The 13,250-nt window shown below is 34.5% G+C and overlaps 1 protein-coding gene and 1 pseudogene across 3 annotated transcripts; both read left to right on the forward strand.

Moving 5' to 3' along the window:
• Positions 1–844: 844 nt before the first annotated feature.
• Positions 845–6,593, forward strand: LOC143602237 (dolichyl-diphosphooligosaccharide--protein glycosyltransferase subunit 2-like; annotated as a pseudogene). Its single transcript, XR_013147797.1, has 20 exons — positions 845–970; positions 1,075–1,223; positions 2,688–2,880; positions 2,978–3,067; positions 3,228–3,290; positions 3,397–3,466; positions 3,630–3,694; positions 4,108–4,162; positions 4,284–4,408; positions 4,520–4,635; positions 4,704–4,773; positions 4,850–4,951; positions 5,043–5,132; positions 5,219–5,361; positions 5,440–5,551; positions 5,632–5,715; positions 5,796–5,876; positions 5,954–6,178; positions 6,270–6,390; positions 6,463–6,593. The product of XR_013147797.1 is annotated as a dolichyl-diphosphooligosaccharide--protein glycosyltransferase subunit 2-like (transcript).
• A 1,986-nt stretch (positions 6,594–8,579) lies between these two features.
• Positions 8,580–12,802, forward strand: LOC143602238 (putative lysine-specific demethylase JMJ16). 2 transcript variants are annotated; one of them, XM_077079419.1, is made up of 9 exons: positions 8,580–8,623; positions 9,705–9,961; positions 10,554–10,625; positions 10,755–10,832; positions 10,912–11,331; positions 11,397–11,615; positions 11,684–11,842; positions 11,923–12,263; positions 12,340–12,802. In XM_077079419.1, exons 2-8 carry the CDS (start codon positions 9,710–9,712, stop codon positions 12,100–12,102), a joined length of 1,380 nt encoding a protein of 459 aa, XP_076935534.1. In that variant the 5' UTR covers positions 8,580–8,623; positions 9,705–9,709; the 3' UTR covers positions 12,103–12,263; positions 12,340–12,802. The 2 variants fall into 2 exon arrangements, with proteins under 2 accessions (XP_076935534.1, XP_076935533.1); XM_077079418.1 differs by lacking the exon at positions 8,580–8,623 and having other exon boundaries at positions 9,553–9,961.
• The last annotated feature ends 448 nt before the right edge of the window (positions 12,803–13,250 follow it).

The raw sequence follows: 13,250 nt of genomic DNA on the forward strand, positions 1-13,250 counted from the left end.
AAGCTTAATCGTAGAGAGGGTAAAAGATCCACTAAATTTCATAGACATAAAAAAATGGCTAGCTTCATAATCAAACAATATATGTATAAAAATAAAACTGATTAAGACAAGACATGTCACCCACATGTAAATTTTGCACCCTCCAAACAAACTTCGCCAACTAAATCTTAAGATTTAAGGTATATTATAAGATGTCTAAAGGTTTTTAGTAAAAATTGATAATAAAATGTTAGTTTTATTTTCATATTATCCTTTTAAATAAGGGTACAAACGAGCCGATCTGCTCGCGAGCTACTAAAACTCGGATCAATAAAAAAACTCGAAAAAAGCCGAGCCCAAGCCTCAAACAAAGCTCGTTTAGTTATCGAGCCCAAACTCGAGGCTTGTTTGGAAAACTCGTTTAGGGTTGTCAAGCATTGCACATTTTTTTTATGTTTTTCTTTATTGTACTTTTGTGCATTAATTATACAATGCACAACCGAGCTTTGACTCAGTTAAGGTACTAGTGCACTACACAAGCTCGAGGCAAGCTAAGATTCTTTTAAGGAATTTCTTAAAATACATAAAAAATAATTAAAAACCCATATAAACTAATTAAGTAATAACTAATAAACGAGTCGTGCTCGAGCTGAGTCCGAGCTTGAAGAAACAACTTACGAGCCGCATTCAAACTTTAGCAAAAGCGCTTGAATCAAGCCGCTCGAGCTCTCCTAAGTCAAAACGAGCTGACCTTGAGCCCAGTCGGCTCGACCTGTTTACCTTTCCAAAAAAAGTAAATTCGAATGTCCCAAGGACCGATTTAAGACCAAAACAATCAAGATGGAGAAAAATGTAAACTTATTGGGTGTATTCTATAATCCCTAAATAACTTAACATTTCAGGCGTTGAAATTTAGTCCGGCTGAAGACTAGCAACCACCAAGTACTCACACACTGTCGCATGCTCTAACCATCTCCAATCGATCAAATTCGTAAGATCTTGTTTCGAACTCGATCTATATGCTTCAATCAAATAATCAATTTTATAGCTCTTAGATTGCTCTAATTGTATTTCAATTTATCGTTTTATATACAGGCAATGGCGAGTAAAGTAGGAGTTATTATTGTTGTAGTGTTAGCAATAGCTTCGATCTATGGAGCTGTGGCGGTATTTCACCCGATCTCTGAGTCTCACCGGTCCGCTGCATTAGAGCTGTTTACTCCGGTTACCGGATCGTTTTCGAGGTTAGGTTAATGATTGTATGATGTTAATTGGGCTAAATTTGTGTTTTATACGTAGATTTAAATTTTATTATTTGTTTTGAAATGAATTGTGGAAGATAGATTAGGTTTAAGGTTTTTTTATTTTGCATATGAATTGCAGGTGAATTAGTTAGTGAACAAAAGTGTTGTTGTGTGCAGCTGTTAGTGTTTTAGCTAGTTTACTATACAAAGTCTACACACACGTAAACTGGTTTTGAGTGATTGAGAGTTGAGACTAATCAATTATACAGTTTTCAAGCTTGAAAGCAGAATATAGGTATGTAACAGTGTAACACAGTTCTTCTGGATTTCCGAGATTCTGAGTGAGCATTTGTTTAGAGGACTTTTTTGTTTTTTGTTTGCCAAGAGATGGGATGCAGAAAATAGGAAGGTTATTTGATTGGCGGAAGGGTAAGACTGTAAGAACTAGAAGGCAAGCTAGAGTAATGGGATTACGTTCTGCATGACTAACTACGATAAAATTTGTTGACACTTTTAGTAGTTGTACTGCTAGAATCTTTTGGTTTCGCTGTTTTGTTGATAAGTTTCATTTCGGAGATATTAGTGGACTAGAACATTATTTTGTTTGTTGGATTTTTAGTTTCAGGAATTAGTTAGCGAAAGAAAGTGTTGTTATGTGTAGCTGTTAGTGTTTTAGCTATTTTACTAGACTAAGTCTAAACACACTTGGTTTTGAGTAAGCTTGAAAACAGAATATAAATATATAACAGTGTAATACAGTTCTTGTGCATTACTGAGACTTAGAGTGAGCATTTGTTTTGAGGACTTTTTTGTTTTTTGTGTGCCAATTATGTTTAAGAGATGGGATGCAGAAAATAGGAAGGTTATTTGATAGGCGGAAGGGTAAGAACTAGAAGGCAAGCTAGAGTAACTGGATTACGTTCTACATGACCAACTACAACGGAATTTGTTGATCTTGATAGTAGTTGTACTGCTAGAATCTTATGGTTTGACTGTCTTGTTGATAAATTTTATTTTGGAGATGATAATGGACTAGAACGTTATTTTTTTTGGTTGGGTTTTTATTTTTAGGAATATTATGAAACAATAAGTGATTTATCATTGGGCTAAATGTTTCAATATCATGGCTTTACTCTTTTTGTTGTGGGGTTTCTTTTTTTTCTTATGCGATTCTATGGCTATACAAGTATCTGTGACAACATACATACTTTGGATACATTATTCTCTTTCTTTGTGAGTCTGTTTATGTTTAAATATACCAGCTGTCACCAAGTTATTTGTCTTTCTTATTGTTTCATATCATGAATTGGTTATCACTCCTTTCAAATATTATTCTAATTTGTTTTTCACAATATTTTTTATGTCTTTGATCCGGAATTTATAAGTGTACTAAAGTGCTTAGAGTATGAAAGTTTATGCTTTGCAATGCTATTTCGACATCTGATAAAGTGCTTTTCATTTCAGTTTGGAAGAAGCCTATGAAGCATTGAGGACATTCGAGGTCCTTGGAATAAAAAAGAAATCCGATGTAAAGGACCACACTTGTAAGTCTGTGGTGGATGCTCTTTCTTCGGCCTCTTCAAACTCAAAGGACTTGTATCATGCATTACAAGTTAACGAGCTATTAAAATGCACGATCAGCAAGGGGGCTTTAACGGTATGATTAAACTTTCATTACCCATAATTTGAAATTATTTTTGTAATTTTATCTTTTACGGGCTTAAATGCATGTATACTGATTTTCATTTCTTTAGGACGTTGTATTACGACTTAAAGAGGCCGTCAAGGATGCAACATCTCTTCTAGATTATTATCATTCAGTAGGAGGTTTGCTACTCGTTAAGGTAATGACTTTTGGAAGAGTTCAGTTCTCAGTTTTGCATAATCACAATTTTTGGGGCAGTTTATTAAAAAATTTACTCTTTTTTAGTTCTGTTGTATAAATATTAGCTTCTCATTTACCTTTTTTTTCATGGCTTGATTTCTCTATTATATTTCTTACAGGAACAAAATCCTGAAATTGATGTAATTCTTGAAAATGCTGATGGGATTTTACGCTCCATAAAGGTTGTTTTTACCTATATTATATAGTAAAAGGCATTGTCTTTTTAAAGCAGATTTTCACTATTTTAATGTTACTTTGTAAGTGTTGTGACTTTGTATTCATTTTCAGGCTCTCAGCCAAAGTGATGGAAGGTGGCGTTACAGTTCTAACAATCCTGAGTCTAGTACTTATGCTGCAGGTAAGCATTTTACTCTCTTTCAATGGTTACGGTATTGGTACAATATCATATAAAAGATTTTTATCTGCTTTTATTTCTAAAGATTGGTCATGGTCAGCTGGTTAAGCATCAAGATTAGTTTTTATTTGGTCAATTACTGACTACATACAATTACTTGACTCAGGTTTAGCATTTGAAACCATTTCTGGAGTTATATCATTAGCAGCTTCTCCGGTTGAAGAAAATCTGGTGAGTTAGGTTTGCATTCTGCTTAATGGTCTTTCCAATTTATAACGACGCATTTGAAATCCCTTACTTATATGCAACTTCACCATTTAATCTCTTTTTTGAATAATGCAATATGATTAATGTTGTGAGGAGTTGTTTACAAGTATTCGTTTTTGAGCTATTTATAGTATTCTTATTTCTCACATGCATTCTAAATAAAAGACCCAATAGTGGGATTGTCTTGAGTGTAATTTCTGTGGTTTCTTGGATCTTTTTTAGCCATTGAACTTGATTCTTATTGTACCTAGTACCTACCACATCTTCTTGTTAAAGCAAACACAGATTTTGTGATGCATATGTTTCTTTATTCCTACTTACTATAGCATGTATGCTCATGCTTTTATCTAACTGTTATGCACCTTTTCTTTTTTCAGCTTGGTACACTGAAAAAAGATATTGTGAAGCTCTTTGACAGTATTGAGAAATATGGTTAGTATATATATTAAATTAAAAGTGTTTATTTTATGTATTAAGAGATGATTATACCATGCAAGTATGATTCTTCTAAAAAGTTATTGTCTTGATTATTGATTTCATTTTCGTTTTATAGATGATGGATCATATTACTTTGACGACAAACACATTGATGCAAGTGGACATCAGGGCCTGCTTTCCGCCACCTCTGCTGTTGTTCGAGGGCTGACAAAATTTGCATCCACTTCTGAAAGTTTAAATGTGCGAGACATTCTTATGTTTCATATATTTGTTTTTCTTTTGCTACAGGTCACTTCAATTATCTGTTAATTGTTATCAATATTTATTCTAAATGTTGCTCAAATTTTGCAGATACCTGAGGACAAAATTTTGGGTTTGGCAAGGTTTTTTCTTGGAGTTGGAGTCCCTGGAAATAGCAAGGACCTGTATTACCAAATTGTCGCTCTATCTCACTTGGAAAACAATAGGCAAGTCTAGTTGTTACTGCATTTATCAGTTTGTTCATCAAATAATATCAAATAATATTTTGTTGCAGGGTTTCAGTTCCTCTAATTTTATCACTTCCATCTACGGTGCTTTAATTGACCAGCAAAGATAAACTCAAGGTGTGTGTTGTTTCATTTTTCATATTTTCGTTATGCTGTTCGGTTTCAGATTATTAATTCTAAGCTTTCCATTCAGGTTAAGGTGAACACGGTTCTGGGATCTGCTGCTCCTTCTTTGTCAGTAAAACTCATGCAAGTTTTCAGCTCGGGTTCAAAAGATGCTTCAGTTCTTAAACAGGTTCTTACTAAGACTCATCAACATTTGTTGCTTATGAAATATATCTTTAAATTTGAATTTCTAGTTCTAAGTGATTTTTTTAATACTTTAGGAACTTCATTTTGACCCAAAAGAAGCAATCTATACATTAGATGCTTTGCCAGAAGGTGTTGATATTGGGGAATATATTTTTGCTTTTGAGGTACTGAGACCATTCATGCTTAAGATTTACCATAATGTTTCCAACCATATATTTATTTGTCATCACATTAATTTCTTTTCTTCTAGATTGTGCTTTCAGATCCAGAACATAAAAGAAAGTTTGCAACTGGAGGCCGAACAAAAGTGCCAGTTCATGTTACAGGAGTCGTTAAAGTGGATAACGCGAAAGTTGCAGTGCTTGAGGGTGATATTGTGGAATCTGAAAAGAAGTATGCTACTTCACTCGAACTAAAAATAAACAAAATATATTTTTAATTTGATCATCACATGTGATGTTTGATTTGTAGGCTAGTTTTACCTGGAAAGAATGATTCGTCACTTTCAGCAAATCACCTTCAAAAGTTGCAGTTATCGTTTGTTTTGACAACCCCATCTGGCAAACCATTCAAGCCTCATCAGGTCTTTGACCAGCTCCTTAACCGGCTGTATTTCGTCAGTTTTTTTTATGCTTAACTTATTCAAGTTCTGTTTACTTGCAGGCCTTTTTAAAGCTGAGACATGAAACTGGAGTTGAGCATATCTTCATTGTGGGAAACTCTGGGAAACAATTTGAGATAACTCTGGTTACGTTTCGTTTTTTTCTTTTTTTAATGTTATTGTAACTGGTCAAAATGGGTCGTTTTGAATATATTTTACTATTCAGGATTTTCTCGGTCTTGTTGAGAAGTTTTACTATCTCTCTGGCCAATATGATATTGTGCTGACAGTGGGTGATGCTGTGATGGTAAGTATTTCATTATATCAATAATTTTTATATACATATTGTTGGTCAATTTCTAAACCCGTTAATATGTGTTTCAGGAGAACTCTTTCTTACAACCTCTCGGGTTTATTGAATTAGATCTGCCCAAGGCACCTGAAAAGGCACCCCAACCCCCTCTACAAGCTGTTAACCCGCACTCAAGGTACGGGCCCAAGGCCGAGATAGCTCATATCTTCCGGGTCCCAGAAAAACGCCCTCCTCAAGAGGTTTCCTTTGCTTTCTTGGGCCTGGTTCTTGTTCCATTCCTGGCATTCTTGGTTGGGGTAAGTTTGTCTTTTAACATTTACTTTTCTAATAAAAGAATACGAAATTGTTTAATCTGACTTTAAAACATTATATATTTTCTTATTGCAGTTATTACGTCTTGGTGTGAACTTGAAGAACTTCCCCACATCACCCGTACCTGCCACATTTGCCATCCTGTTCCATGGTGGCATTGCAGCGGTGCTTATCCTATATGCGTTTTTCTGGTTGAAGGAATGACTCCGTTTTTAACTCTTTTGTTAACAATTGACAAATCTGATATTTATTTTGTTATATTGGCTGCAGTTGGATCTTTTCACCACATTGAAAACTTTGGGAGTTATAGGGATATTCTTGATGTTTGTGGGACATAGGACTCTCTCCCACCTTGCCTCGGCATCAGCTAAGCTAAAATCGGCCTGAAACAAATCCACCAGTTAGGCGCTTATACTTGTATAAGTGTTAAGACATGGTGATACAATATCATAATCATTGGCTGGTATTTGCGCGTTATTATAATTAGAAAAGAGGTCTTAAACGTTAGAATACAGTTTTGACTGTTGAGTTTGGTCTTGTAATGTTATCTAACCCTCTTTAGATACTTTTTCGTCTTAATATTATATCCTATTTTAAGCAGGACTTATTTTTCGGCGATAGATTAGGACTTATTTTTTATGCACTGCTTTTGTTTATTGTTTTACTTTATGTTAAATATTAACAATTAAGATAATCGCTTATTATGCATGGAAAATAATCATATGTATAGACTATAGTGAGAGTGAACAGTTAAAAAACGATTTTTAAAACAACACTCATTTTGTCCTTAGAAGTTGGTCTAGTGGTAAGAGGTATGTTCTCTTAAAGTGGAGGCGTAGGTTGAATTTTCACTTGGGCTAGTTTGAAGAACATTTGGGTGAAGGGATGAATTGGGGCTTTAATCCCGGGTCCGAACCCGACAGGTGACGAGGGTTTATAGATTTCATCTGGTTCCCGCGTATCAAGGGGTATGGTTTTACGACAATCGAGGAATCGACCTTAGACATAACCCAAAAATGATAGGTTTGTAAACGCGAGATTTTTTGCCGTTAAAAAAAACAACACTCATCTTTAGCAAAATTAATAATTTCTTTTAATTCAAGTTTTTTAAATATTAGAAAATGCAACGTGTAAGTCATGTGTAGGTTATGTTACCCAAACACGCAAGTTATATTACTTAAGCACGCATGTATAAATAAACGATTAAAAGTTCAAAAGAACATAAAAGCACATGAACAACTTTTTTTTATGGGTTTCTATGTACATAACATATTTTTTATGTACAAAGTATGAAATGTAAAAATATAAATCATTAATAACAAACATTAATGATTTGCTTCTTTAAAGAAATAATAATTTTATGTTCTTTTATACTTATAAGACTGTGTACTGTTAAAATAAAAGGTGTATAATGCTATAGTGAGTTTTAACCAACCTCACTTTTTAACCAGCTCATTCCGAATAAATTAAAAAAATAACTTTAAAAAAAAGGAGATTGGTTGGTTTGGGGTGTAACTCATCTCACTTGTTCCTTTACCGACATTAATAGGATGCCGCCTCCCATTTTGGCACGGCACTTCAACATTCTCGTTTTGGTTTAACACCCCTAATGGTGATGATGTGCCTTTGACGCCTATTGATTTAACGGCCACAACGTACAACCTAACCTAACTGATTAATAATTTAATGTACAATAGATTATATGTGGTTTACTTTATTTGCTTCATTTGTTATAATTTTTAAACCGACAAACTAACCTATTTTAAATAATTCCGTAAATAACTTAAATCTCCATCATGCAGATTTGCTATTACCTTTGAAATTTTACTAGTATTTATCATTAGATTTAGTCTTAACATTAATAAATAAGTGTATGTTATTAACACTAAAGTATATTACAAAAAATTTATACAATAATTATTAATAACCCTTTTCTTTCTCTTTCATAATTCTTTTAATTTTAACATATAAAATGCCTAAAAATTCAAGAATGTGTAAACATATATGCAATATAATATTTAACAGTTGCAACGAACAAGAAACACATGACAATGAAGATATAAACGCACGTACCATAACTTTTAATGACGTACTCTATTTAGAAATAACAATTTTCATTTCTTCATAAATTAGCACTTCATATATCTAAATTTTATATTCCTCCCGGCCATGTGTTGTGGAGGCGCCAAAGAAGATGACGACATCCACCCCACCCCACCCCACCCCACCCCACCCCACCCGTTAACCAACCACCAAACCACATCCCTTCTAACACCATCACTTTAACGTTCAGGATAGTTAAAAAAAAAAAAGATGAGATTCACTGTCCATCCCATTATTTATTTTCTTTTGTTAATTTTAGTAACTAATTAAATAAGACCCATGTTTAGCGCCTTAGGGTTTCTTTATTCTCTGCTTTCATCGACTAGGTATAACTTACTATTTTACTATTTTCTTACAATAATTATTCCTTTTTATACTTAAATTGTTCATCGAACGAACTTCATTTCTTGTGGAAATTATGTTATCTGATTTCGTTCATGTCTTCACTTCTCTTTAACTAACTTGAAATTAATTAAGCATAATCTGAAGCTAAATTAGGGCTCAAAACCTGTTGAAGCTAATTTGTATTAATTAGTCATCTTCATTAATTGTTAAGATATTATTCTTTGTGATTTTGCTTTTATGGTTATTTTAGTTTCTTCTTTATATGCTGCTGATATCATCTTCTTTCTATCTTAGAGTAATGGCCTCATATTTCTTAATGAAAATATTATTTGTATGTTTTATTTGATTTGGCTAACCAAGAATGATCTGCGTCAACGGTTTGGTCTGGATACCAAGTTTGTGTTGGTGCTTTATTTAGCAATCATATTCATATGTTAATTTACATATTAATTAACCACATAGTGCTCATTATATATTCTCTGTTTTTCTTCCCCTTGATTCTAGGTATAACTTCTATTTTACTACATAACTATTTTGTTAAAACAATTATGCATTTTTTTGTGGTAAAGTTGCTCATCGATATTCATTTCCTTTTTGCTTCGTAAGTGAATGCTTGTGGAAGTTTGTGTTATCGACCATCTGATTTCGTTCATGTCTTCACTTTTTCGTAAACTTGTGTTGCACTGTGAAAGTAAGCGCGGTCTAGGGCTCAAAACGGGCTGTTTAAAAGAGGACACAACCTAGGGGCTAGGGCTGCGTAGTTTAGGTATTTCCACACTGGTTCATATAAAAAAATTTAAATGTTGAAGTGGTTGGATAACAATGCCATATTGTTTTCCCTAGTTCAGTTTTGTTTACATACTTATGAATCCCATTTTCTTTATGTTTGTGTTAATGATCTTCGTTAATTGTTAGATATCATTAAGCAATTATTTTGTGTGATTTGGCTTCTAAGGTTATTTTAGTTTCTTCTTTATGTGCATTGTGCTATCACGTTATTTCTATCTTGAGTAATTGCTTCATAATTATTTGCTTAACTAATGTATGTTTGTTTCCATACAGTAAATATGGCAACCAAAGATATAGGATCTAGGATGAACGCAGTAGACGGAAGGCTGGCCCCACCAGGATATTCATCGCTCACATCTTTCACACTGAAGAGGACGAAACTGAATGATGAATCTAGTAATTTTGCAGGCATTCAAGGTGACGTCGATGTTGAGAAGCTTCGGAAGTCTGTCAAGCGAATGCCATGGCTACTTAACGATGATCAAGTCAGTAATCTGGAAGAACCGGATAGTTCCAAACACCTTAAAACGGTTAGCTAGCTCCTTTGACATCACTTTCTTAACTATAAAAGTTCTTATAAGCAGACTGCAGTTTTATTGATTTGATTAGTGATAGATTAGCCTATTATAAGCTATGCTATCAATATCGGTGCTATAGCGGTTAGCGGCCCATCAGTAAAATAGCGGTCCAAATATCGGTTCCGCTATTTGCGGCGATATTTACCGCTATTTGACTACCGATATATCGGTTAAATCGGCGAGTTTATCAGTAAAATATTTTTGACCCAAATTTGTTAAAACTTTTTGGCCCAAACCCTTACCTTTTTTGGCCCATAGCCCAATTCCATTTGATTTAACCCTAAGCCCTATATCCCACCGCAATAACCGATATCTTAGATATCGGTCATTGACCGATATCCGCTATTTTTTGGCATTAATTGCATAGAATATAAGCAAGAATGGTTTACTTCTTTGGGAATAGTTACAAACTGAAACTGTTAAATTGGAACATGATAATCACATGCTCGCTTATACGTGCCCAAATTCGGAAATTTACTAAATCTAACAGATTGGGTTTTATTATAAAACTTTTATAATAGTTAATAGCGGCTTTTTGTTGCAGAATATATCATTGGAAAATACCCTTCCAAAAGGAGTGACTCGAGGGTGTCCGGTTTGCAATACTTGCCAGAAGGTTTGAGATCATTTCTTTTAATTTGCAATGCGATAATGAAGTATAATTTTAACATATTTCAGTTGGTATATGATATATTCATTACCCTCTCAGATTGTTGTAATTAACCCTGCATTACAACTTTTACAGGTTATTGCATGTTGGCATCCAGACGAATCCTGCAGGCCTGGGGTAGAGTATTCCCACGCCTTTCATCCATCTCCAGAGGTGATTGTTTTGATATGTTTTAATGTCCAATGTTTTTGCATTCCTATATCTTTAACCTGGCTTTGACCTTTTCTGACAGGAGTTTAAAGGCATTTATCAATATATTGCCAAAATACGACCAAAAGCTAAGGAACATGGAATTTGTCGTATCATACCTCCCGATTCCTGGAATCCGCCGCTTATTATGCAAGGAAATCAATTTGAATCTTGTAAATTTGGTACACATGTTCAACAGATTGATGAACTTAAAGATGTACACTCAAGGAGAAAACTTAACGCAATCATTCAAAAAGAGAACTTAATGGATTTGGATAATGGACCTAATGAATTTGAATTTGAAAGTGGTCCTGAGTTTACTCTGCAAACGTTCAAGTCATACGCGGAACAATTTAAACGATACTATTTTCAAAAGAAGGATATTTTCACTCAGAATAAGCATTGGGAGAATGTCGAGGGAGAATATTGGCGAATTGTTCAGAACCCAACTGATCAAATTCAGGTATATTCAAACAATCATACCTTAAAATGTCGTCAACTTAATATTTAATCCTGACTCTATAATAGGTGTTATCTGCTCACAATTTGGAGGCAAAAGTTCTTGGCAGTGGATTTCCTGTGCCATCACTTGATGATGATGATAATCAAACCGAATACATGAAATCACATTGGAATTTAAATAAGACCCCAAAGCTCCCTGGTTCCCTTCTTGCTTTTGATAGTGACAATTCTGCCCTTTCAACCCCGCGCCTAGATGTAGGAATGTGCTTTTCATCCATTTGTTGGGTAAGATTTGAATTTCTTTGACGATAATATGTGCTATTTAAAAATTTTATTTGTTTTTGTTTATCCAGAATGTTGAAGATCATCACTTGTACTCTTTGAACTACTTGCACCTTGGGGCTTCTAGAATCTTGTACGGAGTTCCTGGTAAATACCGCCAAAAATGTGAAGCACTAATTAAGAAAACGTTCCCAGAAATATCAAGACATCATGAATTGTTTCATAAGCTAGTGAGTATCTACAAGTATTAGATAAATAAGTATTTTATATTTTCACAGTTCATATAATGAGTTTTCATTGTCTGTTACAGGTTGCTCAACTTTCACCCTCGACCCTGAAATCTGAGGGTATACCTGTGTACCGCTGTGTACAACATGCAAAGCAGTTTGTATCTTTCCCGGGGCATATTATTCAGGATTTGATACTGATTTCAGTGTTGCTGAGAAAGTCAACCTTGCAACCCTTGACTGGTTGCCACACGGGCAGTTGACTGTAGAAATATACAGTGAGCTTCATCGGAAGACATCACTCTCCTATGATAAAATGCTAATTGAAGCTGTCAGACAAGCTGCTAAATCAACGTGGGACTTTCGAATGCGTGGGTGGAATAACGCGTGTGGAAAAGACGGTTGGCTTACAAGAGCTCTTAAGGTTAATCTGTTCGTCCCGTTTCCGTATAATATTTTCTTATTTGACCCGCTGACCCGTGTTTGTTTGTACGGAACAGTCGCGTGTGAGGCAAGAAAGCATAAAGAGGGAATTCTTGTGCAATGCTTCACAGTCACGCAAGATGGAAGAGGATATTGGTTGTGCAGTGAAAATGGAATGCTTGGTATGCTACTATGACTTGTACCTTTCGGCTGCTAGCTGTCCATGTACCCCAGGCAAATACTCGTGTCTAGAACATTCAAAGCATATATGCACATGCCCATGGAGTTCCAGGTTCTTTCTCTTTTGATATGAGATAAGTGAATTGAATCACCTAATCGACACTTTAGAAGGTAAGGCAAATCCAAAAGGGGTATAATGCTAGAACCTGTAGGTCTGTAACAAAATGTGGATGGTCAGTGGTGCCATTAGTTGTATAGAATGCAACAGTGGAATTAGAAGTATGGATATACCATTTGTTATCTTGGTATGCTGTAATCAACTTTTTCGTCATCGTTAAAGTGTAAATGAAATGAATTCATGCATAAAATATATACAAACGGTGATTGGTAATGTTGCATCATTATCATGTTACAAACTATGCAAAGATAATGAATTTATGTTTGTTTTAGCATATCATGACTTCTTCATGATCCACTAATTGGTTAATCGCTACTTCATAACCATGTTGTAAGGTGCGTAAATCTAGTGTGAAGTTGCTATAAAAATGCGGTAAGCTCATCAAAGTCAAAAGATGTGTTAAAAGTGTTACTTTAGTTCTTTACCATTTGTTGTATGAAGTGTTTGGTGTTGAGTGTGTTCTTGAAGTTGAGCTAAGATGAAGAGGTGAACAACGTGCAATAGAAGGTGATTTTGTGTATTTGGAAGCAAATATTAAAGGTTTAAACTTTAATATTCGAACTATTCAATTAGTGTTCATGAGTCATATTTGAGGGTTATGCAAATTGATTGTTTTACACCTGGTGGATT

Source organism: Bidens hawaiensis, unplaced genomic scaffold (genome assembly GCF_021521415.1).
Source record: "Bidens hawaiensis isolate Kalapana, Puna unplaced genomic scaffold, B.hawaiensis_p1.1 tig00058167_1, whole genome shotgun sequence".
In the NCBI taxonomy this organism is placed as follows: domain Eukaryota; kingdom Viridiplantae; phylum Streptophyta; class Magnoliopsida; order Asterales; family Asteraceae; genus Bidens; species Bidens hawaiensis.